The sequence below is a fragment of the Papio anubis genome, chromosome 7, assembly GCF_008728515.1.
Source record: "Papio anubis isolate 15944 chromosome 7, Panubis1.0, whole genome shotgun sequence".
Taxonomy (NCBI): Eukaryota; Metazoa; Chordata; class Mammalia; order Primates; family Cercopithecidae; genus Papio; species Papio anubis.
In genome coordinates this window covers 94,542,412-94,556,952 of record NC_044982.1, presented here as the reverse complement: position 1 = coordinate 94,556,952, position 14,541 = coordinate 94,542,412, and the positions used below count along the sequence as shown (strand labels likewise).

Genomic DNA, 14,541 nt, shown 5'->3' with positions numbered 1-14,541 from the left:
AATGAAGAAATATTTGCAGCTGAAAATTTAAGGCAGTATTTTGAAATTACACTTTCTGGTCACCTCTGCACCTGTGTCATGGAACATACTGGGAAGACATGCATGGTAGAGTAAGAAGTTTCCTTGGTGCCAGAGAAACCAAGCTTCAAGCAATGGTCCTAACATACGTGATTTTTCTGTTGTGTTTCTGAGTATTGTTCTACTGTATGGATATATTCACTTTTTGGTTGACATTTGGGCCATTTCCAGTTTGGTTATTTAGAATAATGCTGCTGTGCTATGAACATTTGTGGACAAGACTTTTGTGAGACATATTAAACAGAAGTAGAAAAGCTGTATTATGATAAATATATGTTCAATGTTTTGAGAAACTGCCATACAGTTTTTCAAATTGGATGTACCATTTTGTGTTTTTACCAAGGATGTGTGAGAGCTGCAGTTGTTCCACATTTTTGTCAACACTTTATATTTCCAATGCTTTAAATTTTAGCCCTTCTAATACATGTGAAATCAGATTTTGTAGTGGTTTTAATTTGTGGTTTCCTAATGCATAATCATGTTGGATATCTTCCTATGTGTTTGTAGGTATTCATATGGCTTTTTGTGTTTGAAGGATTTGGTCAAATATTTTGCCCATTTCTATTGAGTCATCTTATTAAATTATAAGAATTTTTTTGTCTTCTGGAAACAAGTTCCCTTTCAGTATATGTAGTGAAAATATTTTCTTCATTTTGTGATTTGCCCTTTCCTTTCCTTCCAAAGAGCAAAAGGGGAGTATATTTTGATGAAGTCTTTGTGTGTGTGTGTGTGTGTGTGTGTGTGTGTGTGTGTGGTGGGGGGGTTGCTGTCTGACTCTGTTACCCAGGCTGGAATACGATGGTGCAATCATGGGTCACTGCAGCCTGTAGCCTCTGGGCTTGAGTGATTTCTTTGCCTCAGCCTCCTGAGTAACTGAGACTTACAGGCACATGCCATCATACCCAGCTCATTTTTGTGATGTTGCCCAGGCTGGTCTCAAACTCCTGGCCTCAAACAGACCTCCCAGCTTGGCCTCACAAAGTGCTGAGATTACAGGGGTGAGCCACCACTCCCAGCCTATTTTTTTTTCTATTTTTATGTTACTCTTTATATTTTTTGTGTCCTAAGAAATCTTTGCCTACTCTAAGATGGCAAGTTTTTCTCCTATCCTTTTTTCTTAGAAGTCTTAAAATTTTAGAATTCACATTTAGATGTATAATCCATTTAGAGTTAAATTTGGTATGTTATGTGGTAAGAGTAGGTGATTTTTTCCCCATACATATATCTGGTTTTTCTAGTGCCACTGTTTAAAAAAAATCCAATTATTTTCCATTTAATTACATTGGCAACTTTCTTAAAAATCAACCACTTTTATGTGGATCTATTTCTGGACTCTGTCTTCTATTCCATTGATGTATAAGTCTGTCTTTTCACCAGCACTACTTCTATTTTTGCTACAGCTTCATAATAACTTGTGAAGTCAGCTAGTGTGTTATTTGGTAAAATTGTTTTGACTATTGTATGTCATTTGCATTTTCTTTTTCTTTCTTCCTTTTTTTTTTTTTTTTTCTTCTAAATGTTTTTACTTTGCTTCAAATATATATATAGGCCGTTACCTGTATCCATGTAATCTCAGTGTACAAATCAGCAGTAAGGTGATACTTAATCACGAATAAAAGTAACAATACCAGAGGAGTGCATGGCACAAAGAAGTTTGCAGAAAACTGTTGATTTTGTACCTTGCCAGTCTTTTGGGCCTTTTTTGTCATTCCTTGTTCATGCTCAAGCTGTGCTCCTCTTTTTGTTCTTCTCCCTCTTTTTTTTTTTTATTATTATACTTTGAGTTCTAGGGTACATGTGTATAACGTCAGGTTTGTTACTTGTTACATATGTATACTTGTGCCATGTTGGTGTGCTGTACCCATCAACTCGTCAGCACCCATCAACTCGTCATTTACATCAGGTATAACTCCCAATGCAATCCCTCCCCCTTCCCCCCTCCCCATGATAGGCCCTGGTGTGTGATGTTCCCCTTCCCGAGTCCAAGTGATCTCATTGTTCAGTTCCCACCTATGAGTGAGAACATGCGGTGTTTGGTTTTCTGTTCTTGTGATAGTTTGCTAAGAATGATGGTTTCCAGCTGCATCCATGTCCCTACAAAGGACACAAACTCATCCTTTTTTTATGGCTGCATAGTATTCCATGGTATATATGTGCCACATTTTCTTAATCCAATCTGTCACTGATGGACATTTGGGTTGATTCCAAGTCTTTGCTATTGTGAATAGTGCCGCAATAAACATACGTGTGCATGTGTCTTTATAGCAGCATGTTTTATAATCCTTTGGGTATATACCCAGTAATGGGATGGCTGGGTCATATGGTACATCTAGTTCTAGATCCTTGAGGAATCGCCATACTGCAATCTACCCATCTGACAAAGGGCTAATATCCAGAACCTACAAAGAACTCAAACAAATTTACAAGAAAAAAACAACCCCATCAAAAAGTGGGCAAAGGATATGAACAGACATTTCTCAAAAGAAGACATTCATACAGCCACCAGACACATGAAAAAATGCTCATCATCACTGGCCATCAGAGAAATGCAAATCAAAACCACAATGAGATACCATCTCACACCAGTTAGAATGGCGATCATTAAAAAGTCTGGAAACAACAGGTGCTGGAGAGGTTGTGGAGAAATAGGAACACTTTTACACTGTTGGTGGGATTGTAAACTAGTTCAACCATTTTTTTTTTTCTTGAGACGGAGTTTCGCTCTTTCACCCAGGCTGGGGTGAAGTGGTGCAATCTCAGCTCACTGCAGCCCCTGCTTCCTGGATTCAAGTGATTCTCCTGCCTCAGCCCCCCGAGTAGCTGGGATTACAGTCATGTGCCACCAAACCTGGCTAATTTTTCTATTTTGAGTAGAGACAGGGTTTCACCATGTTGACCAAGCTGGTCCTGAACTCTTGACCTCAGGTGATCCACCTGTGTTGGTCTCCCAAAGTGCTAGGGTTACAGACATGAGCCACCACGCTCGGCCTGCATTTTCATTTAGTGTTTAGAATCAGGTTGTCCATTTCTATAAAATAAGGATTGCTTGAATCGGTAGGTCAATTTGTGAATAACTGCCACCTTAACAATACCAAATCTTCCACTCTGTGAACTAGGCATATTTATTTTCTTATTTACGTATTCTGTAATGTTTCTCAACAATATTTCATAGTTTCCAGTGAGGATATCTTGCTCATGTTTTATAAATTTTATTCCAAAATACTGTGTTGCCTTTGTGGTGCTACTATAAATGGAAATTTTAAAATTTCATTTTTTAATGTTTTGCTGCTAGTATTAATATCTAAAAATGATTTTGATATTTTAATAATAATTTTGTATCATGGACTTTGCTGAATTTAATTGTGATTTCTAGGATTTGCTTTGTAGATTCCTTAGGATTTTCTACATTTAAAAAATTATGTCATCTGCTAAAAAAAGTTGTACCTTTTTTCTTATATTTACGCCTTCTGTTTCATTGTTTGACTTTATTGTAATGGCTAACACATTCCATTAAATACCGAATAGAAGTAGCAAAAGCAGACATGCTTGCCTAATTTCTAATTTAAGGGGTGCATGCAAGTTTCCCCATTGTAAAATAATTTTGTCTGTTCTAGAACTTGATATAAATGGAATCAAACAGTAGGTACTATTTTGTAGAAGGCTTTTACCACTCATGTGTTTTTAAGATTCGTGTGGCTGCATGCATGAGTCATTTCTTTTTTAACTTGTATTTGTCTTTTTAATCAACCTCTCAAGGTACAATTTATGTACAGTAAACCCCTGCCAAGTATGATCAAATATGGTACCTACAAAATTTTTACAGATGTCCTTGAACAAATTGACGAAATTCCTTCCAATTATTATTTGTTAAGAGTAGAAGGGTGTTGAATTTTTGTCAAAGGCTTTTTCTGTATCTGTTGAAATAATCACATGCCTGTTCTCCTTTATTCTGTCAATATTGTGAATTACATTGATTTTTGAATATGATATCAATTTTTCATTCTTGGAACATATTCTACTTGGTTATAATTTAGTTTCATATATTTCTTGATTTAATTGACTACTATTTTCTTGAAGATTTTTGCATCTAAGTTCATATTTGGTCATTTGTCTGTATTTTTATTTCTTTGTAACAGTTTTGTCAGATTTTGATATTAGGGTAATACTGGCCTCATAAAATAGTTGGTAAGTATTCTTTCCAAAGTGATACTCTTTCTTTTCTCAATGTTGAGTAGAATTCAACAGTGAAACCATTTGCCCCTAAATTTTTCTTAGCGCAGACATTTTCGATAAATAATTCAACTTATATATTGTTCAGTTCTATTAGGTTGTATTTTACCATTTTTTCCTTTGTTTTTGTTTTTGTTTCTTTTGCCACAGTTATTCATTGTATTTTATCTCTGTCTTTTTTGTTTATAGTGTTTTATTTCATTAATATTTAATGTATTTTTTTGTATTGTTGGATTTTAATTATTTTATATTTACCTCTTTCTTACTCTGTTTCTCTTCTTTTGACTTTTAGATTTCCATTTATCTATTTACTTTTACAATTTATTCCTCCCTGCCTTTTTTATGTAGTTGCTCTGAGTATTAAGGTGTATGTGTGTATATTTTCCCCTTAACTTTTCACAGTCAATTTAAGATTAATATTGTATAACTTCATCTAAAACATAGAAGCATTACATGTCATCTAAGTCTAAACGTCCATCTACCTCTAACCTCATTTATATTAGTTTCCCTGTGTTTCACACCTAAATACATTATACACCTCACCAGGATAATGTTATAAGCTTTGCTTTAACCATTTATAAACATTCTGAAAAATAAAAGAAATAATATTTTCTATTTACTTATGTATCTACCACTTCTGATACTTATTTCTTCCTGAAGTTTGCATTTCCATCTGGTATCATTTTTTCCTCACCTTGAAGAATTCCTTTAGTATTTAGTGATGTGCAGATATCTACTGATAAAAAATTCTTTTAATTTTCTCATATCTAAACCTTTAACTTTCATTCTTATAGGATATTTTTACTGGATATAGAATTCCGAGTCTAAAGTTTTTGGTTTTGTTTTCGTTTTGTACTTTAAAAATGCTATTGTATTATCCCCTTGCCTCCGTGGGTTCTGATGACAAATCTATGGTGATTCAAATTGTTGTGTTTATGATAATGTCATTCCTCTCTAGTTTTTATCAACATTTTCTTATTATCTTTATTTTCCAGAAATACGGTGATGCTATTTATCCCCAAGGCTGGATTTCTTTAAATTTACTCCTCTTGAGGTCCTCTGGACTTCTTTAATCTGTACATTTTGTCTTTTCCTAGATTTGAAAAGTATTCAGCCAATTCTTCTTTAAATATTTTTCTACCCATTCTTTTTTTCTGAAATTCCAAATACCCGTGTTAGAACTTTTGAAATTTTGATGGTCTCCAGACCTTCTATTAATTTTTTTCTATTATTTTCTGTCTTTTATATTTGATGATTTCTCTTGATATCTTTATAGTCACTGACTTTTTCATTCTTAATTTTGCTACTAAAAATATCCATTGATTTTTAAAATGTTTAATGTTGTATTTTTTAGTTGAGCAATTATTTTTTAATGTTTCTATTTTATGCTTATATTTACTGTTTTACCCATGGTGAGTTTATTTTCCATTGCCTCACTGAGCATGATTTTTATAGGTGTTTTAAAGTTCATTTCTGATAATTTCAACATAAAGTTCACCTTGGAGTTGGTATCTTTTGATTGTCTCTTGCTGGAAAATAGATTCCATTTTCTTGACTCTTTGTATGTTGAGTGGTGTTTGAATTGTATCTTAGATATCAGCAGTTCTATGTTGCGGAGACTCTAAATTCTGCTACATTCTTCTAAACAACTTTTTTTTTTTTTTTTTTAAAAGAAGACATTTAATTTTATTAGACTCAAAATGCAAACTTTATCACATGTCTTATGGTGATAGCTTTGATCTTAGACTGCTTTGAGTGTGCTCTGCATGTATGCCAGCAACTTTAGCGGCATTCACATACTGAATTTGGGGTTAACCTTTGCTTACACTCTCCTTTCAGTGTACCTCTGCACTCTCCAGTGGTCTTGGTTGTCCTTGAGTGCATTCCTGTTTCCTCCATTCAGAAGTAATGGTCAAATTTTCATTGGAGTTTTATACAACTGGTACTATCAGAGTGACTGCAGCTGCTCTTGGATCAAAGATACAAACATTTTTAATTAATTCCATGCAGATCTGATCCCTTCTTTCAAAGTTACAACTCTCTTTCTTTCTTTGAAGATGCTCAGATAATTACGCTTTTTTTCTAAAATAAAATATTTTTCTAGGGTTTATATTTGCTTTTCCTGAAAGATATGTTTGTTAGGAAATCAGTTCTTTACTACAGAAATGGGAATTATGCATTGATTTAAAATATATCTAAAGGCACTAAGGTCTCACTCTAAAAGGGTTTTAGGTTATTTGAATGTGATATTTAAATATAACTCAATTTTTGTTGTAAAACATTTCTAGGATTGCTTAAGTATTCCTGATAGAGGCAAATGCTATGGCAAATGAGGTGTTTACTTAAAACAACCATCTCCTTAATACTGGTAGCTGTTCAAGTAATTTTTTCAAAGACATATTTAGTTTTAAAATGAAGAAAGCAAATTTAAAATGATGTGTCCTGATTTTTCTCCATAGCTTTACGTCAGCCTCTTCTTACTTGAAGTTACATTTAGCAATTTAAAATAATAATAAAGTCCATTTACCCAGTAGACAGGCATTTAGAAACAACCACCATTTAGTATATAGTTAAAACCCTCAATTCCCAAAAAAATTTAATAGGGAAAGGGAAATAGGTAACAAATAGGAAAATTTCTAGCTTTACCTAATAAAGAAATTACTGTTGGCTCTACTTTTTGCTATGTTTTATTTTATAAAAAAAGAAACGTTTGAAAAGATAGAAAAATATAGGAAAAGATTATATATTTGATATTATAAAATTTTAAATAAAGGAAAGTTGATGGAGCAAGTCACACTGGAGGAAATCAGTGTGGTTTGATTTTTTTCATTGATCCAAAAAGTATTTCAAAAATTTCACACTTACACATCAAAAAAAAAGGTTTAGCACTAGGAGAAAAGTACAGAATGGAAGAAGGTGAAGGAAAATCATCATGATTTACAATTTATATGATTTTCTACATCAGATCTACAAAAGAATGTATTTGCAGTGAGCTGAGATCCGGCCACTGCACTCCAGCCCGGGTGACAGAGCGACACTCCGTCTCAAAAAAAAAAAAAAAAAAAAAAAAAAAAAAAAGAAGGTATTTGCAGTCTCTTACAGCTAATAAGAGGGCTCCGAAAGAAAGTGAACAATGTATAAAAATTAGTATTTCTGTACCCAGCATTAACCAATTAAATGATAAACTTTAAAATTGTTCCATTGCTGTTTATAATCCAAGTTACTTAAAAAAACATGGAAAATTAGTACAGTGAAAATAATATATTTTGAGATACCTGAAAGAAGTTCTGAATGTAGAGAAATAATCATTATGAAATGTCAATATCAAGATACTAATTATCTTTAAATTATAAAGACAATCTCAGTCTTAATTTTTCTGAGTTGTATAGAAATTTATAAATTAATTCTGAAATACATGTGGAAGAGTAAAGGGTGAAAAAATATCCAAGATCATTTTGAGTGTGTAATAAGAGACTTGGACACTCAGATATTGTATGGTTACTAAATTATAGTTTAAAAATGTGGTCTTGGTAAAATATAGGAAAATATATCAATGGAGAATTGAAAGGGCTCAGAAACAATAGACAAATTCATGTGGGAACTTGGTATATTGACAGAAGTAGCAATGTAGGTTAACGAGAAAAATGGGGATCGTTACAGGAATTTAGCTGTAAAAGATGGCTATAAGGAAAAAGTTGACATTGAATTGCCTGAGGTAAAGAAAAAATGAAAGCAAAACCAAAATTGAGACAGAATAAAGATCATACACGGTTATCTTTTAGAAGAAAACACAAGGAAATAGCTGTATTAACTCAAGGTAGAATATGATTTCTTAGGTAGAACACTGAACATTAAAGGCACAAATCCTCATGTAAAATACTAATATATTTGATTACATAAAACCGCTATTTCAGCCCATGTTTGCATTGATAAGGGAGTAGAGTTGACAACTTGCAAAGCATTCATTTGAATGGGAACTATATTAGTTAAAATAAATGTACTTGATTGATGTATACACCATGAAAAGAACTATAAAATATACTATTGATTAAAATATTTGCAGAACAATAGGAACATTTTTATTTTGTTTGTTATTCCTAATATATATCTAAGGTGCCCTCAGGTGGGAAAAATTCACATCAAATTTAGGACAAGGTTGCCTTTAGAAGTGAGAAGAATAAGACTGAGGAAGGTTGACAAAAATGAATGTCTATGCAAAACATCTTTAAGTATTAGAAAATAAAATACAACAACACGGTTTTACCTCAGTGAAGGAGTTTCTCCCAGAAATACAAGATTGCTTCAAATTATGAAATTACAAATACAACACATCACCATATTGGTGTCTTTAAATGAAAAGGATAGAACCATCCTTATCTCAGAGGATACTGAAAGAACAGTTAGCTACCAACCATTCTTGATTTTAAAAATTATACCCTTGTTAAAATTGCTGGACAAATTTTTGTTTAAAACATGTTTTTATTAGGTTTGGAACAGATATGAAAGAGTATTTATAAAACATTTCAAAGATATAAAGAATAATGATCACCTATATGTAAATTTTCTGGTATTAAAAATGGTTTGTGTGTGTGTTCTTAATGTGATATGATTTATCACTCTAGAAGTATTTTCATTAAAGCCAAGAATTAAACAATGATATCCTTCTGAACAGTTTAACAATTTTTTGTAGGAGTAACGAAATCAAGCAGAAAAAAACAAAGGTAAAAATAAAAGAAAGAAAACAGAAGAGGATCCTTATTTGTAGATTATGTGACTATATTCTTAGAAACCTCACAGGAATGGAATAAACTATTTGATACAATAAAGAATATTTAGTAAGGCTGCTAATGCTAAAAACATATATGTAAATTATTTGCTTTTATATGTAAATAATGACAAGTTTGAAAAACATAATGGAAGAAGTGATTTTATTTACAATGGGCACCAAAAATATAAAAGCAATATATGATAGCCACAAAGAGAAAATTTTTAAATGTTAGAAAAAGTTTTTAGCAATAAAACAGTATTGCTTTTGGAAAGGAAGATTTCATATTTAAGATGCAGTAATTTGCCTTTTCTAAGTTGATATGTTATAGCAGTGACTTTTTCAAGCACTTACAGACAGCTGATAACCACAAATTATCTTATTTCATCTTCTAGACTCCCTGTGAGTTTGAAAAGAAAGTAAAACTCAAATTTTGAAGTAATTTACCCCAGATTTCACTCCTGCCTCATAATTAAAAGGTGTTCTCACCTTATTTATCCTAATTAGTGTGTTTCTTGGAGGTAGAACCATCTCATTTGCATTCATGTCTCTAGTAACCATTGTAGCATAGGCAGTTGGACTCAGTCTGAAATTGTCACTTGCCTTTCTATGTGAGGAGTCACAAATTTCAGAGGTTGACAGAAATTGGGCAGCTAAAAGAATACCTTTTCTGATGTAGACAATGCTAGCCAATCATTTTCTTGTGTCCATAGAGTCTCAAAATTGGTAGATTTTAAGGATTTTAACAAAAGTTTGGAAATCCAAAGTCTTTCTCTGAAATATTTGGATTTTTCAATATTGGCAGCCAACTGAAAAAGTAATGGCTTTCTCCTGTTCAAATAAACCTCACTTTTGGCCAAACTGGGCCTGTGGCCTGCCTCTTTGTGACCTTGGACTTTTTCCATACTATTTTCCATAAATTCTGGCACACTAAAATCCATGGGCTTTTCAGGTATGAAGCAACTGTATCTGTCTATTCCAGAGCGTGACTAACCAGCTCTTTCTATACTACCAGTTCTAAAACTGAGTTGATCATTGTGTGTGTGTGTGTGTGTGTGTGTGTGTACCTGTTTGAAAATGTTTCTGAAAGTGACTAGAGATAGCCCAATTGAATCTCCTTATGTCAATGCATAGGAATTTGATTGCTCCCCTAGTGTTTTTCAAGCAGTCATGTGTTCTTATTTGTCTTTCAATCAGGTATTTTTGATCACTGTCTGGAATTTTGAGCTATATATGATCCCTTTGGCATTGTTGCTGATCTTTGTCTACAATTTCATCAGACCTGTGAAAGGCAAGGTCAGCAGCATCCAGGACAGCCAGGTAAGCAAGGATTCGGAGTTCTGACATTTGACTGCCGAGAAATGTGTTAACAACAACAAACTACCACCACCACCAAATCATGGCCCAAGTCCATTTCGTTTGAGATGTCAGGCAGCCCTACAAATGCACTCATTTTGCAGTGGAGGTCTTCTATCATGTGTAATCTGGAGTCTTCTTTCTGTGGCATCTTATGTTCCTGAGTCTTGGCCTGCTTGAGGGGAGCCTCTGGTTCATGGTTATTATTTCCATGCTGGTAGCACATGTCTGTGTGCTCATATGATTCTCTGTAGAGTTCCTGTGTACAATCTCCTCAATCACCAACGAGACCTTTGCTGCCTCTGTGGGCCGTTGCTGGGCATGCAGAGAGCTCTGCAGGGCTAACTCTGGCCTTTCCATGAAGGTATCTTATGCAGTGTTCTCTCTGGCTTGAAGGCTCAGGAGATTCCCAGAGGCTTGTCAACTCCCAGGGCAATCAGAGAGCGGGTGGGCTTAGACCCATCTATTTGCAGGTGCCCACATTTGTCTGGAAATTCCCAAACTTCCTGTCTTGTTGAAGAAAGCAAGACCCTTTCTCAAAGACATCACTCTGCATCTACTGATCCCACTTCCACTCTGACTCTCCTGCCCCTGGCCCCCTCACTGCACCCTATAAGATCTTTTTCTGCTCTAGGTGGCCAGGAACTTGTATTTGTAGGCTTTTTTTTCCTTTAATGATATAATCTAGGCATTCCAGATTCAAGAACCAAGTTTTTTAAACAAAAATCTAAAGTCCTTGATTAATTTCCTTTCTAGATAGATCAGCTTCACATTTGGTTTCCCAAGAGTCAATCAAATCCTGACTGTTTTTGTTTATTTTTCCTTATGTCCTCATAATGGACTTAAGGGAGGTTTCTGGTTTCACTGAGGAAGGAAGGAAAGTGGGGAAAATGAGTACTGTGGCAAGAGGAAAATTTCAAAATTTACTTTCAGGCAATTTCAAAATTCTATTCTGTTTGATTTTTAATGCTTTAATTTTAATGTTTTAATTATTTAATGCAATAGGCATGAACACATATCAGTGAGAAAATAGAACCAGCTAATAAATGAATGACTTTAATAGATCCATTTAAGGACTAGGTTTCACAGAGTTATAGATAATGGAAATTTTTGCAAAGAAACATCTCTAATATCTGTGTTGTCAACAAATATTTTTACAATGCTTATGCAGGTTTTATGTGCCCACTGTGTATATATGTTTATAGTATGTGCATATGTGTGCATATATGTGTGAGCATGTACATATACTAGCATACATGTGCATATTAATATACCTATGTGCACACAAGTGTGTATGTATGTATGTATAAAGCCTTTATTTGTCAAACATTGAAAATAATTACCTAATTTAGTTCTATAACACAACTATGAAAGAGGCAAGAACTATTTTCATTTTATGTCTTATGAAACTACAGTGCATATGATAAAGTGATTTGCTTAAAGTCACAAAGCAAAAACTATTGAAACCATGTCCCAAGCTAAAGACTTCTCCTAAATATAGCGTTTTTTCCCTCCCATAGCCTGTTTTCATTACCTTCCTGTTTATCCACTGGCTTTCATGAGACATGTTTGCTGCCAATTGTGAATAGGTTAGTTCCCCAGATGACCCATGAGTACCATACAAACTGCTGACTGCATCTTGTGAGAATTCTAGAAGGTAGGGCTATACTGGCCCTGAAGAAATTTCTTGATGACTGCTCCGTGGTTTTATGGAATGTAGCAGAGTATTTTCTGGATACTTCAGAGTTACTCCTTTTTAAGAGCATGATATTGTCAATTCTTTTTACTATTGGAACAATGACATCTGAACAGCATGCCTGACTTTTGCAAGGTTAAGCAGAAATGCAAGTGTTCAAGCTGAATATAGAACCTGTTGTCTAATACTGAGCTTTCTTTCCAAATTACTGACCCTATTTTATTATGTACCAACAGATATTAGTTTTTAAACATTGTGGTGCTATGATCAAACTCTGGCCATTAAATAGCCACGATTTTTACATTAAACAAGCCCATTAGCAGTACAGCTGGTGCTGTGGCACCTGAGCTAAAGCCAGGCACCCTTCAGTCCAGCTCTGAGCCTTGAGTTTCCTTCCCTCACCTGCCCCTTCTAACCCTAAACCCAGAGTAAAATAATAATGCCACAGTGAAACCTGTAACTTATTTTTAAGATTGATTATATTCAGACTAATGCATTTTATACTGTCTAATGTTTCAGTAATGGCCCCAAAGGGAGACAGCAGTCATTATAATAACAATGAGCCTAGCACTAGTGGAGTATGGTATTCTCAGCCTTAACTTAGCAGTTGGTTCATTTGTCAGAATAAGAACAACACTGTTTACCGAAAGTACAACTCAGCAATGCATTTTTAAAGCTGGCTGCCTTCAAAGGGCACTGGCCTAATAGTTTTATTTATAGTCAACAGTTTTATGTAGATTATGCTTACTGTTTAGAGTCCTGCCACAGTGTCCCTGAACTTTAAAAGAGTTATTTTTTAAGAGGTTATAATGCATTTCAAAAATATGAATGCTTAAAGTCTGTAGGCAAGCTTTAAAATGTGTCTAATTTGCATTTGTTAATTTCAGTTGATGTTTTTATAAACACGTTGTGGGATTTCCTTTCAGGAGAGCACAGACATAGATGACGAGGAGGATGAAGATGACAAGGTGCGTATGTTCAAGAAAGAACACACAAAAAAACACTAGTGCTGTCAACAGATAGCATTCCTCCAGGTCGAATCTCTCTCCCCCCACTTTTTTTTTTTGTATTATAGAGTTACCAGTATAGTAATATTATTGTAACTTTTTAAAAGGATATCCATTTTTAAGATTTTTTAAAGTGACATTGAAAAGGGTAAAATAGAAGGAATAATTGAAATGTTATAAAAAGCATAACTATAGGAGGCCTTTTATTGGATGCAAGCCAAGATTAGCCTTCCCCTTCAGAGATAAAAGGTAGCCTAGGAAGTCAAAAGTAAATCAAGTGAAATTGCTGTTTCTTTCGGCTCATGTCTGCACTCTGTGGGGTGGTCACCCACTTCCGTGCCTGTCATTTTCCCAGCTGTTCCTGGCAGTGTTTTCAGCTATATGTCTGTGTACATCTGTCCTTTTCCTTCTCCTGGGAGAATCTCTCAAATCTGCTGCTTTTGTTGTCATTACGCTTTCAGACAAACCTTCTGGAATAAAATGAAACAAGTGAAATGCCAAATGAAATGCTACTAGCTTAATGGACTTCCAGTCTCCTTAACCTGTGGGTATCTGGGGCGAGGGATGGTAACATGTAGGAGGCTTGTGGAGAGAAAAGGGCAAAAGGGGAAACCTTGAGAGTAAGTATCCCGGGTAAATGCCCATTGAATAGAAATGTATTCAAAGACGCTGGCTCTATGATACAAAGAGCCTTAAAATTAATTGAGTGGACCAGATGGTTTTGCCCATTTGAAGCAAATGGGGTGGATTACAAAGTAAATCTTATTTGTTGTGTTAAGAGGATCATTAATAGCAAAATAATAAAATCAACTATAATACTTTTAAAGGAAAAATGACCTTTTTCAGAAAAGGGGTTGCACAGACGCAAGTTTCTTCTTGATGTCTTCATGTTAGCGGTTTCTGAATGATTAAATCATTGAATATTGTCAAAGGAAAGCTAAGTTAATAAGGTTTATAATGGGATGTTTTACCAAAAAAACAGAAGTATTAATGAAATTATTTTAAACCTGTATGAGGTGATAACTACAAGTCTAGGCCTCCTGTTCTTCAGACTGGCCAGCTATCAGGTGGGGGTTCCCACAACCCCTTTCTTGGATTCAATGAATTTCTAGAATGACTCACAAAATTTAAGGAAATATTTACTTATATTTACTGATTATTACAAAGGACACAACTCAGGAACAGCCAATTGGAAGAAATGCACAGGGCAATGGATGGGGGAATGGGTGTGAAACCTCCACACCCTCTCTGGGCACACCCTGGAGCACCTCCATGTGTTCACCAACCCAGAAGCTTCCAGAATATGGTATTTTTGTTTCTATGGAGGCTTCATTACATAGGCATAATTGGCTAAATCTTTGGGCATTGGTGTTCACGTCAATCTCTGCCCCCCTCTTCCTTCCCTGCAG

At 34.5% G+C, this 14,541-nt stretch overlaps 1 protein-coding gene across 3 annotated transcripts in view; it reads left to right on the top strand.

Moving 5' to 3' along the window:
- Positions 1 to 14,541, top strand: part of MCTP2 (multiple C2 and transmembrane domain containing 2) — a 264,097-nt gene that overhangs the window by 207,526 nt on the left and 42,030 nt on the right. For all 3 annotated transcript variants that reach the window (XR_002523209.2, XM_009210961.4, XM_031668311.1), the window contains 2 exons: positions 10,271 to 10,393; positions 13,052 to 13,093. Coding sequence is in view for 2 of the 3 variants with exons in the window: in XM_009210961.4 (XP_009209225.2) it covers positions 10,271 to 10,393; positions 13,052 to 13,093 (165 nt within the window). In the remaining variant the exon portion in view is untranslated. The remainder of the gene's footprint in view (positions 1 to 10,270; positions 10,394 to 13,051; positions 13,094 to 14,541) is intronic.